A 15204-nucleotide genomic window follows, 5' to 3' on the forward strand; every position below is an offset into this window, starting at 1 on the left:
TATGTGAGATATGAATATGATGGTGTGGCGCTCGTATGTTCTGTAAATCACTGGAGGCCAGAACTACATCAGAGCAAATATTCCAGTTACTGAACAAGTTCATCCAGGAGCATGGCAGTACTGTTCAAAGTACTGTGTGTAATGTTACAGTGGCCAACAATATAAAATATACTTGTTAAATAAAACCTCCGCCTTGTTTTTAATGAATACTTAGACCTACTACGCTACTGTATTTTAATGTTGGTCATTATGGTGGTACTTGGAGAGCCAAGTATTTTCTGAGGTGGTACTTGGTGAAAAAAGTTTGAGAACCACTGACATAGAGAGAATCGAATTTCTGCCATTGCTCGACTGAAATCGAAGTTCAAAATGCCATGTATACACCTTAATTCGGCTGAAATTGAACCAAACTTGATTTCTCGGAATCGAGCTACACGACCTAGATTATGCGATTTCTGCCGAGCTACTTAGTGCATGTATACCCTATTGAGCTACGTATTCGAGCTACTTACTTCAGCACTGCCCCTTCTGGAAGTGACGAGTGACGAGACCACAAGGGAAACACAACAGCCTCGGTCGGCATGACAACAAATCATGACAACGGCATGAATCTTTTCTTTTTGTGGCATTGTTTGCACTGTTAAAATTTAGCTCACTTACTGTATCACCAAATACATCTGTACAGCTGTTGCATAGCTGTGAATTGTGTACATAAACAAGTCATTGTATTTGTGTGTGTGTGTGTATATACACACACAAATATATGTCCAACATCTGAAGAATGTCAATAAAAACAAAACAATTGAACTTTGTGTGTTTATTAAGACATAAGTTAAATCGTAAGCAAAAAAAAAAAAATTTTTTTTTGTAAGCAAAAAATGGACTTTAGAAAAATATTATTGTGCAAAATAAGTTGTCTTACAAAACAGTGGTCTGCGCAGGACAGTTTGTAGCCATACAGTCTGTTAGAGCAAGCCTAACAGCTTGAACACGGAACTGCCAGTGTTGCCAGATTGGGGGGTTTTAAGTGCATTTTAGCGGATTTGAAAATGTTTTGGACTGGAATACGTCAGCAGTATCTGGCAACACTATAGCTCTTCTTCATGACGACAACCGGAAGTGTACCAACACGATGGGGCGTGTAGCGCCACGTGTGGCTCGGGTGCACAATGCACCTTGCACAATAGCCCGATTTCACTTGTGCATGTAGGATTGGATTTCTCTGGCACCCGTGCTGGGACCCTTTGCTCGATTACTGACAGTAGCTTGATTTGGACGTGCATGTAAACGTACTGACTGTCCAATTACAGACCCATTTCAAATCTCCCTTTCTTAGCTAAAGTAATGGAGCGAGTTGTAGCCTCTCAACTTCATACTTTCCTTGCTCAAAATGATCTCTATGAACCCTTTCAGTCAGGCTTTCGCAATATGCATAGCACTGAATCTGCTCTCTTAAGAGTTGTTAATGACCTCCTGCTCTCAACTGATGCTGGTCATCTCAATGTCCTTGTCCTCTTGGACCTCACAGCTGCCTTTGACATCGTACATCATGAGAGACTCATTTCCAGACTATCTTCTTTTGGTATTACTGGCTTAGCTTTATCCTGGTTTCAGTCATATCTAGCAAACAGGCAACAGTTTATTTCTATTGGTGTTCATAAATCATCCACTGCTACTGTTGCTCAAGGTGTGCCTCAGGGTTCTGTCCTTGGTCCCCTTCTTTTTATATTATATGTTTCTCCTATAGGCCAGACTATTCGTAACTATGGCCTTAACTTTCATTGTTATGCTGATGATATTCAAATCTACATCACTATCACCCCTTCCATAGCCTCTGTTCAGCTGCTAAGGACTTGCATCACTGACCTTAAGCAATGGCTGCATAAGAACTGCCTTAAACTTAATGTTGGCAAAACGGAGGTTCTATTAGTAGGTACCAAAAGACAGGTTCAGAACTTCTCCAGTTTTACTGTTGATGTTGTGTTTATTCATCCTTCCCAAGTTATAAAAAACCTTGGAGTTCTCTTTGACTCCACCCTTACATTTGAACCCCATCTTAAACTAATTACTAAGAATGCTTTCTTTCACCTCCACAATATTGCACGTCTCCGCCCTTTTCTCTTGGAAACTGATGCCAATATGTTGGTCAATGCATTTATTTTTTCTCGTCTTGATTATTGCAATTCTCTCTTTTATGGTTTCCCTGCCACATTGCTCAATCACCTGCAGTACATCCAAAACTCAGCAGTAAGAGTCCTCACACTCACCAAGTGCACTGCTCACATCACTCCTGTTTTACAGCAACTGCACTGGTTGCCAGTTATCTCTCAGATCAAATACAAAATCCTGCTTTTAACCTACAAAGCTCTTCATGGTTTCGCTCCTTCCTATCTCTGTGAGCTAATTCATTTGTACTGTCCCTCCCGCTCCCTCAGATCTTCTGTCTGTGGACTTCTGACTGTTCCATGTTTTAAACTGACATCTATGGGTGGCAGATCATTCAGTGTTGATGCTCCTAAACTTTGGAACTCGTGACCACAATCACTTCGTGACTGCTCCACTCTCCCTTCAAAGCCAACTTGAAAACTTTTCTCTTTACCTCACACTATTCTTCCTAGTTTTTTTTTTTTGGTGGAAATTCTTTTGTAAAGCGTCCTTGGGTTTGTGAAAGGCGCTATATAAATTGAACTTATTATTATTATTATTAACGGGGCGGCACGGTGGTGTAGTGGTTAGCGCTGTCGCCTCACAGCAAGAAGGTCCTGGGTTCGAGCCCCGGGGCCGGCAAGAGCCTTTCTGTGTGGAGTTTGCATGTTCTCCCTGTGTCCGCGTGGGTTTCCTCCGGGTGCTCCGGTTTCCCCCACAGTCCAAAGACATGCAGGTTAGGTTAACTGGTGACTCTAAATTGACTGTAGGTGTGAATGTGAGTGTGAATGGTTGTCTGTGTCTATGTGTCAGCCCTGTGATGACCTGGCGACTTGTCCAGGGTGTACCCCGCCTTTCGCCCGTAGTCAGCTGGGATAGGCTCCAGCTCGCCTGCGACCCTGTAGAAGGATAAAGCGGCTAGAGATAATGAGATGAGATTATTATTAACTGTTGTGTTTGTAGCCGTGATCGCTAGCAACTATTAAAACAAGAAAACTAGCACTTGGCTAAGTACTGCACTCTGAAAGCCACAAGACAAGACTCTCTCTAGCTAATTCTCTTTTGATAAACTAGTACAACATGTAAACTGGATATAACTCATACAACCCCGATTCCAAAAAAGTTGGGACAAAGTACAAATTGTAAATAAAAAGGGAATGCAATAATTTACAAATCTCAAAAACTGATATTGTATTCACAATAGAACATAGACAACATATCAAATGTCGAAAGTGAGACATTTTGAAATTTCATGCCAAGTATTGGCTCATTTGAAATTTCATGACAGCAACACATCTCAAAAAAGTTGGGACAGGGGCAATAAGAGGCTGGAAAAGTTAAAGGTACAAAAAAGGAACAGCTGGAGGACCAAATTGCAACTCATTAGGTCAACTGGCAATAGGTCATTAACATGACTGGGTATAAAAAGAGCATCTTGGAGTGGCAGCGTCTCTCAGAAGTAAAGATGGGAAGAGGATCACCAATCCCCCTAATTCTGCGCCGACAAATAGTGGAGCAATATCAGAAACGAGTTCGACAGTGTAAAATTGCAAATTTGAACATATCATCATCTACAGTGCATAATATCATCAAAAGATTCAGAGAATCTGGAAGAATCTCTGTGCGTAAGGGTCAAGGCCGGAAAACCATACTGGGTGCCCGTGATCTTCGGGCCCTTAGACGGCACTGCATCACATACAGGCATGCTTCTGTATTGGAAATCACAAAATGGGCTCAGGAATATTTCCAGAGAACATTATCTGTGAACACAATTCACCGTGCCATCCGCCGTTGCCAGCTAAAACTCTATAGTTCAAAGAAGAAGCCGTATCTAAACACGATCCAGAAGTGCAGACGTCTTCTCTGGGCCAAGGCTCATTTAAAATGGACTGTGGCAAAGTGGAAAACTGTTCTGTGGTCAGACGAATCAAAATTTGAAGTTCTTTATGGAAATCAGGGACGCCGTGTCATTCGGACTAAAGAGGAGAAGGACGACCCAAGTTGTTATCAGCGCTCAGTTCAGAAGCCTGCATCTCTGATGGTATGGGGTTGCATTAGTGCGTGTGGCATGGGCAGCTTACACATCTGGAAAGACACCATCAATGCTGAAAGGTATATCCAGGTTCTAGAGCAACATATGCTCCCATCCAGACGACGTCTCTTTCAGGGAAGACCTTGCATTTTCCAACATGACAATGCCAAACCACATACTGCATCAATTACAGCATCATGGCTGCGTAGAAGAAGGGTCCGGGTACTGAACTGGCCAGCCTGCAGTCCAGTTCTTTCACCCATAGAAAACATTTGGCGCATCATAAAACGGAAGATACGACAAAAAAGACCTAAGACAGTTGAGCAACTAGAATCCTACATTAGACAAGAATGGGTTAACATTCCTATCCCTAAACTTGAGCAACTTGTCTCCTCAGTCCCCAGACGTTTACAGACTGTTGTAAAGAGAAAAGGGGATGTCTCACAGTGGTAAACATGGCCTTGTCCCAACTTTTTTGAGATGTGTTGCTGTCATGAAATTTAAAATCACCTAATTTTTCTCTTTAAATGATACATTTTCTCAGTTTAAACATTTGATATGTCATCTATGTTCTATTCTGAATAAAATATGGAATTTTGAAACTTCCACATCATTGCATTCCGTTTTTATTTACAATTTGTACTTTGTCCCAACTTTTTTGGAATCAGGGTGGTATATCCAAGATCACTTGCAAGCTAGCTAGCATTAGGCTAACCTATAACCAAGGTTAACAGCAAGCCAGCTAATATTAGGCCAATTATTTGATTAGGTGAAGCAATAGCAAAGATAATGAGCTAACATTAGACTAACTGTTGTATTGTTTAAGCTCAAGCTAGTAGCTCAAATCAATAGTAAGAAATTTAACATCAAGCTAACTATTATACTGCAAAAATCGTCCATTTTATTTAGTTTATTCTATTGTTGAGGTCAAGTTGTGCTGGATGGTGCTGTTTTGACACTTGAATTACCCTCGGGATTATTAAAGAATTTAAAGCATGTTGCTACCACGCTAGACTTTATTATACTAACTACAATACTGTTTAAAGTAGCCCAGATCACTAGCAAGCTAGCTAAGTAAAATGAGCGATTATACTATGTAAACCAGTAACCAAAATTGCTAGCATGTTAGCTAACTATTAACCATATAAACCAGCTGCTATGCTTGATAGCATGCTAGCTAACGCTATTCTAACTGTTGTTCTGTATGAACCAGTAGTCAAGGTCACTAGCAAGCTAACGACAGATATATTTAGCTATACATTACTCTGTAAAGTTGTAAACAAAATCGCTAGCAAGCAAGCTAACATCAGATTAGCCATTATAGCCTACTGTGTAAAAAAAGTAGTCCAGGGTGATACAAAGCTAGCTAAAAATAGTCCAAGTATTATATTGTGTAAAATATCAGCTATGATCGTTAGTCATGACGCTAACATCAGGTTAACCATAGTACTATGTAAAAAATAGCCAGGGTGACTAACATTAAGCTAGCTAACATTAAGTTAGCTATTATACTGTGTAACCCAGTTGTAAGGATGGCAAGCAAACTAGCTAGCTAGCATTAGGCTAACTATTATAGCGTGCATTGTAAATCAGTAAAACATTCTTTGCATGTTAGTAAAATACTGAGGTTTTGTTTTGGGTTCTCACAGTGACGGTTTGAGCAGCTCTTTCATCAAGTTTGGTTAAAATCACGATGCATCTCTGTTAGCATGTGGCTAACATTAGCCTCATGTTGTCTAGTGTGTGAGACAGCTTTATTTATTTATTTTTTAAAGATTTTTTTGGGGGGGCTTTTTCCACCTTTATTGGATAGGACAGTGTTAGAGACAGGAAATGAGTGGGAGAGAGAGAGACGGGGAGGGATCGGGAAATGACCTCGGGTCGGAATCAAACCCGGGTCCCCGGATTTATGGTATGGCGCCTTATCCACCTGAGCCACGACACCCCGAGACAGCTTTATTTTTCAGATTAAATCCCATAAAGCAAAAATATAATAAAAAACAAAGAGCACCCGATGAAAGATTAAATCTGCGCCCTTAGTAAATCCTTTCATTTAAGAAAACATCCAAAGGGCTCGTGTACACCACGGCTTCAGAGAGCGTATCAAAAAATAATGTATTTATTCATTACAAAAGAGCAGAGCGTGATCGTTTCTGACCTAACAGATGAAGATCGGTCTCCAGTCGTAGTGCGGATTCGAACAGCAGCTCCTCTCGGCCCTGGATGGCCGTCTCAGCCTCGAGGTGGCGCCGCAGCCAGCAGGCATACTCTTCTTTACTGAGGACCTGAAACACAAATCCAATGTCGCGTTATCAACAATGTGGATTTACACCGAAATAAATCAGGAACAGGAACGCATCAATGAAATCATCACAGATTAATCCGGTTTTATTTCAGCCCCATCTTATGATTATTACTCGTCACATTGTACGAGATCCCAATAATCTGAGATCTCGCCCGTGCTCTAGACCCAACTGTGTGGTAACGTGGGACCTGCAGCTCAATAAAATCACCTTTGTACATTGTGCTCATGTTTATCCATCGGCAAACGTTCAGATAAATGGGCTGGACTCGCACAAGTGAGAACCTGAGGTTTGTTCATCGCAATCATCATCACCACCACTACTACTACCGTATTCATCGAGGCTGGCATCATCCTACTGGGGAGTTTTAGTTTGGTCAGCCGCCTGTTCCCACCCACACGACGTGACCGCTACAACTTTTTAAACGTCGTCACGACACAGTGCTCTCTGCCCTCTTCTGCATACATCATACTTGACAACTACCGATTCACGCGGTAGTCTACTGGTTTTAATTCTAAACACTCCTGCATAACAATCCGCGAACACTGTTGGATTCGTTCTTCTGACCTCGCTTCAGCTGTTTTTGGCACAAGTGAAGCCGAGAGCCAGCGGAACACCGTAATAATGATAGTGAATCTAAATTGTATCGCGCCATTCCATTGGTTCTCATTATGATTCTAGCCAATCAGCAGTGAGGTCATGTGTTACAACAAATTGCGATAATATCTGTAAAAAACCAAACACGCTCTGGTGATCACAAATGATGAAAACTCCGAAGGAAAAAAAAAAAAAAAACCACACACCTTCCCAAACATCAAATCCAAGGACTTTTCAAGGCCCAATTCCATCAAATTCAAGGATCCGACACGGCATAGTTTGAGATACGAATTGAGGTTAATTACCGTTACAACATTAAGAATTTTTATGAGAACTAGCAGGTTTTACAAAAGCTCACCACAGGCTTGTAGTACTCGAGTCTGACTCGTGCCCTAATTTTAAGGACTTGTGACTTGGACTCGTGCATTAACTGCATTCAGACTCGTAAATTGGAGACGAGGACTGATTTTTTTCTCTTTTTTTTGTAACATGCCATAACAATTTGGCACAATATATTTATATCTACATTAATTTTTATGCTAATTTTGTGTAAGAGAAGCACATTCACCTGTTCATAAGTCATGTTCAGGAACAAACTAACATTAATGGCACTAAAATGCCTGGAGAGACGCCCCTAGGCTTGTCCGCTTTGCTTATACAGACTTCTCGTGCAGCGGGAAAAAAAATGCACTGCTATGTGTTCCATATGTAGAAGAACTATCAAGGAGACGACTGGGATGACCTTGAATTTCAATCGTCATTTGGTAAGACTCCACCCAGAGAAGGAAGTGACACGCTATGTTCATTGCCCTGCTGATAGTGGGTGGGGCTTGCTGAGCGATGAACAAGCTTTTTATCTGTAGCCTATTAGCTAAAACAGGGCAGTCGAGCAGTAACGTTAGATCAACACAGTAGCAGAGACGCTTTCACATAAAGGCAGCAACAGCCACCGTCACATGGTGCAGGTGGAGTTTTGTTCTCGGACTTGGCTCAACTTGAAATTTTCTTTAAATGACTCAGATGTGAACACTGGGGACTTGAGACTGGACTCGGACTTGAGGTTTAGTGACTCGACTACAACACTGGCTCACCGTCAAGCAGTTAAACAGAGGGAGGTTTGAATGTGTCAAGACTTCTCAATTATACTGCTACAGTGATGGTAGACGACGTGGTCTCTTGCCTTCTCGAACACAATGTGGAAGTTGAGTGATAAAGAAAGAGATGAGTTGAAGAGCTCAGTATCTGCTTGTTTATTTCATTAGCACCAGCTTCACAACACATTTTTCATGAACATGACCGTGGCCAAGTGAAGAGACAAATAAACGCCACCTGCCTTAAGAAAGTGCAATGGTCACCATCAGGTGTGCATGAGTGAGTGATGTCAAATGATGGAGGTTAAACAGCAGCAAGAAAGCTAACGTTAAGCGAAGTCTGTGGATGCAACTCCATATCGTAGAGCTTCACAAAGGTTTGCTAAAGTTAATCCCGAGCCCATGTGGTGAAAATCAGCGAATGATGAACGACGGGACTTGACACAGTGCCATCTGAGGGGCTTCAAGTTCTATTTTTGCACAAAATCTACAAATTCAAGGACTTTCAATGACCTCTCGGCTTATGTATATTTTTATTAAAAACTTTCAAGGCCTTGATGTTTTTTTCCCACAAATTCAAACTTTCAAGGGTTTCAAGAATCCGTGGGAACCATGAAAACAAAACAAAAACCAAAGAGTGCTCTGAGAGCACAATATTCCCTGCTGGCAACTCTGCCATAACTTCGGTAAAATGCGACTGAACTGAACGAAATTGCAGTATGCGTATTACCGACATATAATAAAGAATCCTGCCAAGTTTCGTGAAATTCCTCCGAAAATTGTGAGAGGAGTTGATTTCAGAAGCTTCCCAGGATGGACATCACCACAACATAATCCCCCTTCGGGCTTTTCGGCCAATGGGGGATAAAAACTGATTGAAAAAAATTATGAAAATTGACAGAGGTATAAGTGATTGAAAAAAAATCCTGTTTTTCTTGGATCATTCTGGTTCAGTGACCCAGATCAGCACCAAAAGTCATAGCAATGTACAACCCTGATTCCAAAAAAGTTGGGACAAAGTACAAATTGTAAATAAAAACGGAATGCAATGATGTGGAAGTTTCAAAATTCCATATTTTATTCAGAATAGAACATAGATGACATATCAAATGTTTAAACTGAGGAAATGTATCATTTAAACAGAAAAATTAGGTGATTTTAAATTTCATGACAACAACACATCTCAAAAAAGTTGGGACAAGGCCATGTTTCCCACTGTGAGACATCCCCTTTTCTCTTTACAACAGTCTGTAAACGTCTGGGGACTGAGGAGACAAGTTGCTCAAGTTTAGGGATAGGAATGTTAACCCATTCTTGTCTAATGTAGGATTCTAGTTGCTCAACTGTCTTAGGTCTTTTTTGTCATATCTTCCGTTTTATGATGCGCCAAATGTTTTCTATGGGTGAAAGATCTGGACTGCAGGCTGGCCAGTTCAGTACCCGGACCCTTCTTCTACGCAGCCATGATGCTGTAATTGATGCAGTATGTGATTTGGCATTGTCATGTTGGAAACTGCAAGGTCTTCCCTGAAAGAGACGTCGTCTGGATGGGAGCATATGTTGCTCTAGAACCTGGATATACCTTTCAGCATTGATGGTGTCTTTCCAGATGTGTAAGCTGCCCATGCCACACGCACTAATGCAACCCCATACCATCAGAGATGCAGGCTTCTGAACTGAGCGCTGATAACAACTTGGGTCGTCCTTCTCCTCTTTAGTCCGAATGACACGACGTCCCTGATTTCCATAAAGAACTTCAAATTCTGATTTGTCTGACCACAGAACAGTTTTCCACTTTGCCACAGTCCATTTTAAATGAGCCTTGGCCCAGAGAAGACGTCTGCGCTTCTGGATCGTGTTTAGATACGGCTTCTTCTTTGAACTATAGAGTTTTAGCTGGCAACGGCGGATGGCACGGTGAATTGTGTTCACAGATAATGTTCTCTGGAAATATTCCTGAGCCCATTTTGCGATTTCCAATATAGAAGCATACCTGTAGGTGATGCAGTGCCGTCTAAGGGCCCGAAGATCACGGGCACCCAGTATGGTTTTCCAGCCTTGACCCTTACGCACAGAGATTCTTCCAGATTCTCTGAATCTTTTGATGATATTATGCACCGTAGATGATGATATGTTCAAACTCTTTGCAATTTTACACTGTCGAACTCCTTTCTGATATTGCTCCACTATTTGTTGGCGCAGAATTAGGGGGATTGGTGATCCTCTTCCCATCTTTACTTCTGAGAGCCGCTGCCACTCCAAGATGCTCTTTTTATACCCAGTCATGTTAATGACCTACAGTGGTGCTTGAAAGTTTGTGAACCCTTTAGAATTTTCTATATTTCTGCATAAATATGACCTAAAACATCATCAGATTTTCACACAAGTCCTAAAAGTAGATAAAGAGAACCCAGTTAAACAAATGAGACAAAAATATTATACTTGGTCATTTATTTATTGAGGAAAATGATCCAATATTACATATCTGTGAGTGGCAAAAGTATGTGAACCTTTGCTTTCAGTATCTGGTGTGCAGCAATAACTTCAACTAAACGTTTGCGGTAACTGTTGATCAGTCCTGCACACCGGCTTGGAGGAATTTTAGCCCGTTCCTCCGTACAGAACAGCTTCAACTCTGGGATGTTGGTGGGTTTCCTCACATGAACTGCTCGCTTCAGGTCCTTCCACAACATTTCCATTGGATTAAGGTCAGGACTTTGACTTGGCCATTCCAAAACATTAACTTTATTCTTCTTTAACCATTCTTTGGTAGAACGACTTGTGTGCTTAGGGTCGTTGTCTTGCTGCATGACCCACCTTCTCTTGAGATTCAGTTCATGGACAGATGTCCTGACATTTTCCTTTAGAATTTGCTGGTATAATTCAGAATTCATTGCTCCATCAATGATGGCAAGCCGTCCTGGCCCAGATGCAGCAAAACAGGCCCAAACCATGATACTACCACCACCATGTTTCACAGATAGGATAAGGTTCTTATGCTGGAATGCAGTGTTTTCCTTTCTCCAAACAGAACGCTTCTCATTTAAACCAAAAAGTTCTATTTTGGTCTCATCTGTCCACAAGACATTTTTCCAATAGCCTTCTGGCTTGTCCACGTGATCTTTAGCAAACTGCAGACAAGTAGCAATGTTCTTTTTGGAGAGCAGTGGCTTTCTCCTTGCAACCCTGCCATGTACACCATTGTTGTTCAGTGTTCTCCTGATGGTGGACTCATGAACATTAGCCAATGTAAAAAAGGCCTTCGGTTGCTTAGAAGATCCTTTGTGACCTCACCGACTATTACACGCCTTGCTCTTGGAGTGATCTTTGTTGGTCGACCACTCCTGGGGAGGGTAACAATGGTCTTGAATTTCCTCCATTTGTACACAATCTGTCTGACTGTGGATTGGTGGAGTCCAAACTCTTTAGAGATGGTTTTGTAACCTTTTCCAGCCTGATGAGCATCAACAACGCTTTTTCTGAGGTCCTCAGAAATCTCCTTTGTTCATGCCATGATACACTTCCACAAACGTGTTGTGAAGCTCAGACTTTGATAGATCCCTGTTCTTTAAATAAACAGGGTGCCCACTCACACCTGATCGTCATCCCATTGATTGAAAACACCCGACTCTAATTTCACCTTCAAATGAACTGCTAATCCTAGAGGTTCACATACTTTTGCCACTCACAGATATGGAATATTGGATAATTTTTCTCAATAAATAAATGACCAAGTCTAATATTTTTGTCTCATTTGTTTAACTGGGTTCTCTTTATCTACTTTTAGGACTTGTGTGAAAATCTGATGTTTTAGGTCATATTTATGCAGAAATATAGAAAATTCTAAAGGGTTCACAAACTTTCAAGCACCACTGTATTGCCAATTGACCTAATGAGTTGCAATTTGGTCCTCCAGCTGTTCCTTTTTTGTACCTTTAACTTTTCCAGCCTCTTATTGCCCCGTCCCAACTTTTTTGAGATGTGTTGCTGTCATGAAATTTCAAATGAGCCAATATTTGGCATGAAATTTCAAAATGTCTCACTTTCGACATTTGATATGTTGTTTATGTTCTATTGTGAATACAATATCAGTTTTTGAGATTTGTAAATTATTGCATTCCATTTTTATTTACAATTTGTACTTTGTCCCAACTTTTTTGGAATCGGGGTTGTAATTAAGCCCAGAGGGATTCTTCATGTGAAATTTGGTAATGATTGGTTGAAAACTGAGGGAGAAATCATCATTAAGTCGTCCTCAGACGAGCTTGACAGCGGAGTCTCCAGTCATCTTGATCCTCCATACATCCGGCCAGTTCCTCAGAACTCTCCACTCCTGCGTCTCTCCTCAGCACGTTCACGTATGTTGGGGTGGGACATCCTCATGCCCGCCGCCCATGTGTTGGCTCCCATAGCACCAGTCTACTGGCTGGGAGCTCTCGATGTCTATGGCAGTGGCCAGCGAGCTTCATCCTCCTTGATGCCACTTTCTAGCTGAGCTTTGGTAGCCCTCCATACAGCTGCTTGTTGGTGATATGCTAGTTTTGGTTGATGTTTAGCACTGCACGCAGCATTCTGGTGTAGCACCCATCCAGGGACTTCTGCATGGAGGGCTTCAGAGTCCAGCTCTCACAGCCGTACAGGACAGACAGACTCAGTCACCTGGAAGAAGCTCAGCTTGATGTGTTGGGGGAGTTTGGAGTTCCACACACTTCATGCCATTCAGGGCCCTCCACGCCAGTGCCTCTCACCTTAAGGTCCTGTTCAGAGGAATTAACCCAGGAGCCCAGGTACTTGAAGTCACCAACTTCTGCCAGTGCACTGCCCCCTGCTGTCTCGAGAGGTGGGTGGTCCAGGGGGATGTTGTAGGTGATAACCTCCGTCTTTTTGGCATTCAGCCTGAGGCCCACCGTGGCACACTCTGCCTCCACTCTACTCAGGAGCTCCTGTGCCTGCTCCATGCAGTCAGACAGACAGATGTCGTCCACGTAATCCAGGTCTGTCAGGACAACAGCAGGGTTTCTTCTAGACTTCTTAGGTGTAATTGTGAAGCCCAGCTCCTGCTCCCACCCACTGATGGCTTTCCTTAGCATGTAGTCCAGAACTATGATGAAGAGGAAGGGGGCAAGGGTGTCTCCCTGCAGCACCCCTGCCAGGATGTCGAACTCCTTGCTTTCACCATCTGGGGTGACTACTTTGGCTCTTGTGCCCGTGTACATGGCCTCTATGGCCCGGAGCAGATTGGGGACGGGACTCTGTAGGCCTTAAGGATTTTCATTATCATGCCTCTGTGTATTGAGTTAAATGCTTTTTTGAAAATCAATGAAGCACAGGACCACTGTGAGGTTGTTCTTTTTCACCTCCTCAAGGATTCTCCTTAGGGCCAGGATCTGAGATATGGTGGACCTTCCCTTTCTAAACCCGTTCTGGTTGTCCCTCAGGTGGGGGTCAATGGCCTCCCAGATCCAGTTTAGTATCATGCGGTTGTACATTTTCACTATGACACAGTTCAGGCTAATGCCACAATAGTTGTCTGGCTTAGACAGATCTCCAGACTTGGGCACCGGGATGATGTTGGAGAGGTACCATATATCGAGCTTGATGTTCTCCATCAGAGCCTGGTTGCAGATCTCCAATACGATGTCGAGATTGTCGAGATCACAGTTCTTGAGGACCTCTGGGGAGATGCTGTCTGGCCTAGCGCTTTTCCCCTGCTTCAGAGTGGACTTCACTGTGGCAAACTCCGTAGTTGTGAAGGGGCCATCGTCAACTTCAAGATTTGCAAGGACTGCAGGCATCTCTTCCTCATCTCCCGCCATTGTCAGGGGTGTGCTGAGGAGATCCTGGAAGTGGGTAAACCAGCAGGTCACTCTCTCCGCTGGACTGCAGTCTGCGGGTTGTCCCTCCCTTGACCTCTTGTGCCCGCTTGTCTCATTGATGACCTTCCATGACTCCTTGTATTACTGCTTGCCATGCACAGCCTCCACTTTCCATATTTTCTCCATCAGTTCCTCCCCTTTGATCCTGTTGTAGGTGCTGAACAGTTGTTTGGCCTCGTTCAACACCTCCCGGCTCTCTGTGGTCCCCTCTCTTTCGAAGTTCCTATGTGCCTCCTCCACCCTTGCTCGCGCCCTCGTGACCTCTGGGTGCTTGGATCTGGGGAAAGCTCCGTTTCTCTCCTTCGTCAGCACCCACCTCCTTGTCGCCTCCTCGATTGCAGCGAGAAACTTCCCGTAAGTTGTATGAGGCTCATCCTCCTTGGCCAGCAGGTGTAAGCGGTCGCTTACACACAGCTCACCTCCGCTGTGTAACTAGCCTGGAGGTCGGGGCTTCTTGCGAAGGCCTCCCAATCAGGCTGGGCCCTTGGAGTGTGTTTGGGAACCCTCAGACTCACCCTCATAGAGCCCACACGGTGATCAGAGCCCACAGAGTCAAACATGCTGTACACCTCTGCATTCAGGGCGGATGTCCTCCACTTCCTCCTTACCAGTATGTAGTCCAGCTGACATAGCAAACAAGTAGCTCGGTCCTGGAACGTCCATCTCTTGCCCATTTTCTTACGGAACATGGTGTTGGTGACCAGAAGCTAGTGTTCTGTGGGCATGGTGGTTAGGTGTTTTCCGTTGCGGTTGGTATTGTTGTGGTATGTAAAGGGTGCATCTTCTGGTCCGAGTCTCGCGTTGAAGTCCCCCAGGATTGTCAGGAAGTTGTGAGCCGGCACATGGTGGATAGCTGTTCTCAGGTAGTAATAGAACGTCTCCACTTCCTAGATTGGTGCTACGTTGGTGGGAAAGTACACACTCATGACAGCTGTTACTGGGTTCCCTTTGAAATCGATGACAAGGATCCTGTTGGTGTGCTGGTGTACCGAACAGAGAGCCTTTCGTGCTCGAGGGCTCACCATTATCCCCACGCCGCCTGTCGCAGCCTGGGTGTCATTGCGCCATGCAGATGAGGTGATGAACAAGCACCCCCCACTCTGTGGTAGACAATTGGCTGGTTGTCATGCACTTTCCTGTGTTCTTGGACCCCCAGGATC

The 15204-nt window shown here is 43.3% G+C and overlaps 1 protein-coding gene across 2 annotated transcripts in view; it reads right to left on the minus strand.

The window, feature by feature from the left end:
- The window catches only part of atp10a (ATPase phospholipid transporting 10A), a 138434-nt gene that overhangs the window by 45662 nt on the left and 77568 nt on the right, over positions 1-15204 (minus strand). For both annotated transcript variants that reach the window (XM_060920173.1, XM_060920172.1), the window contains exon 12: positions 6336-6462. In XM_060920173.1, the coding sequence (XP_060776156.1) occupies positions 6336-6462 (127 nt within the window). The remainder of the gene's footprint in view (positions 1-6335; positions 6463-15204) is intronic.

Source organism: Neoarius graeffei, chromosome 4 (genome assembly GCF_027579695.1).
Source record: "Neoarius graeffei isolate fNeoGra1 chromosome 4, fNeoGra1.pri, whole genome shotgun sequence".
Lineage (NCBI taxonomy): Eukaryota > Metazoa > Chordata > Actinopteri > Siluriformes > Ariidae > Neoarius > Neoarius graeffei.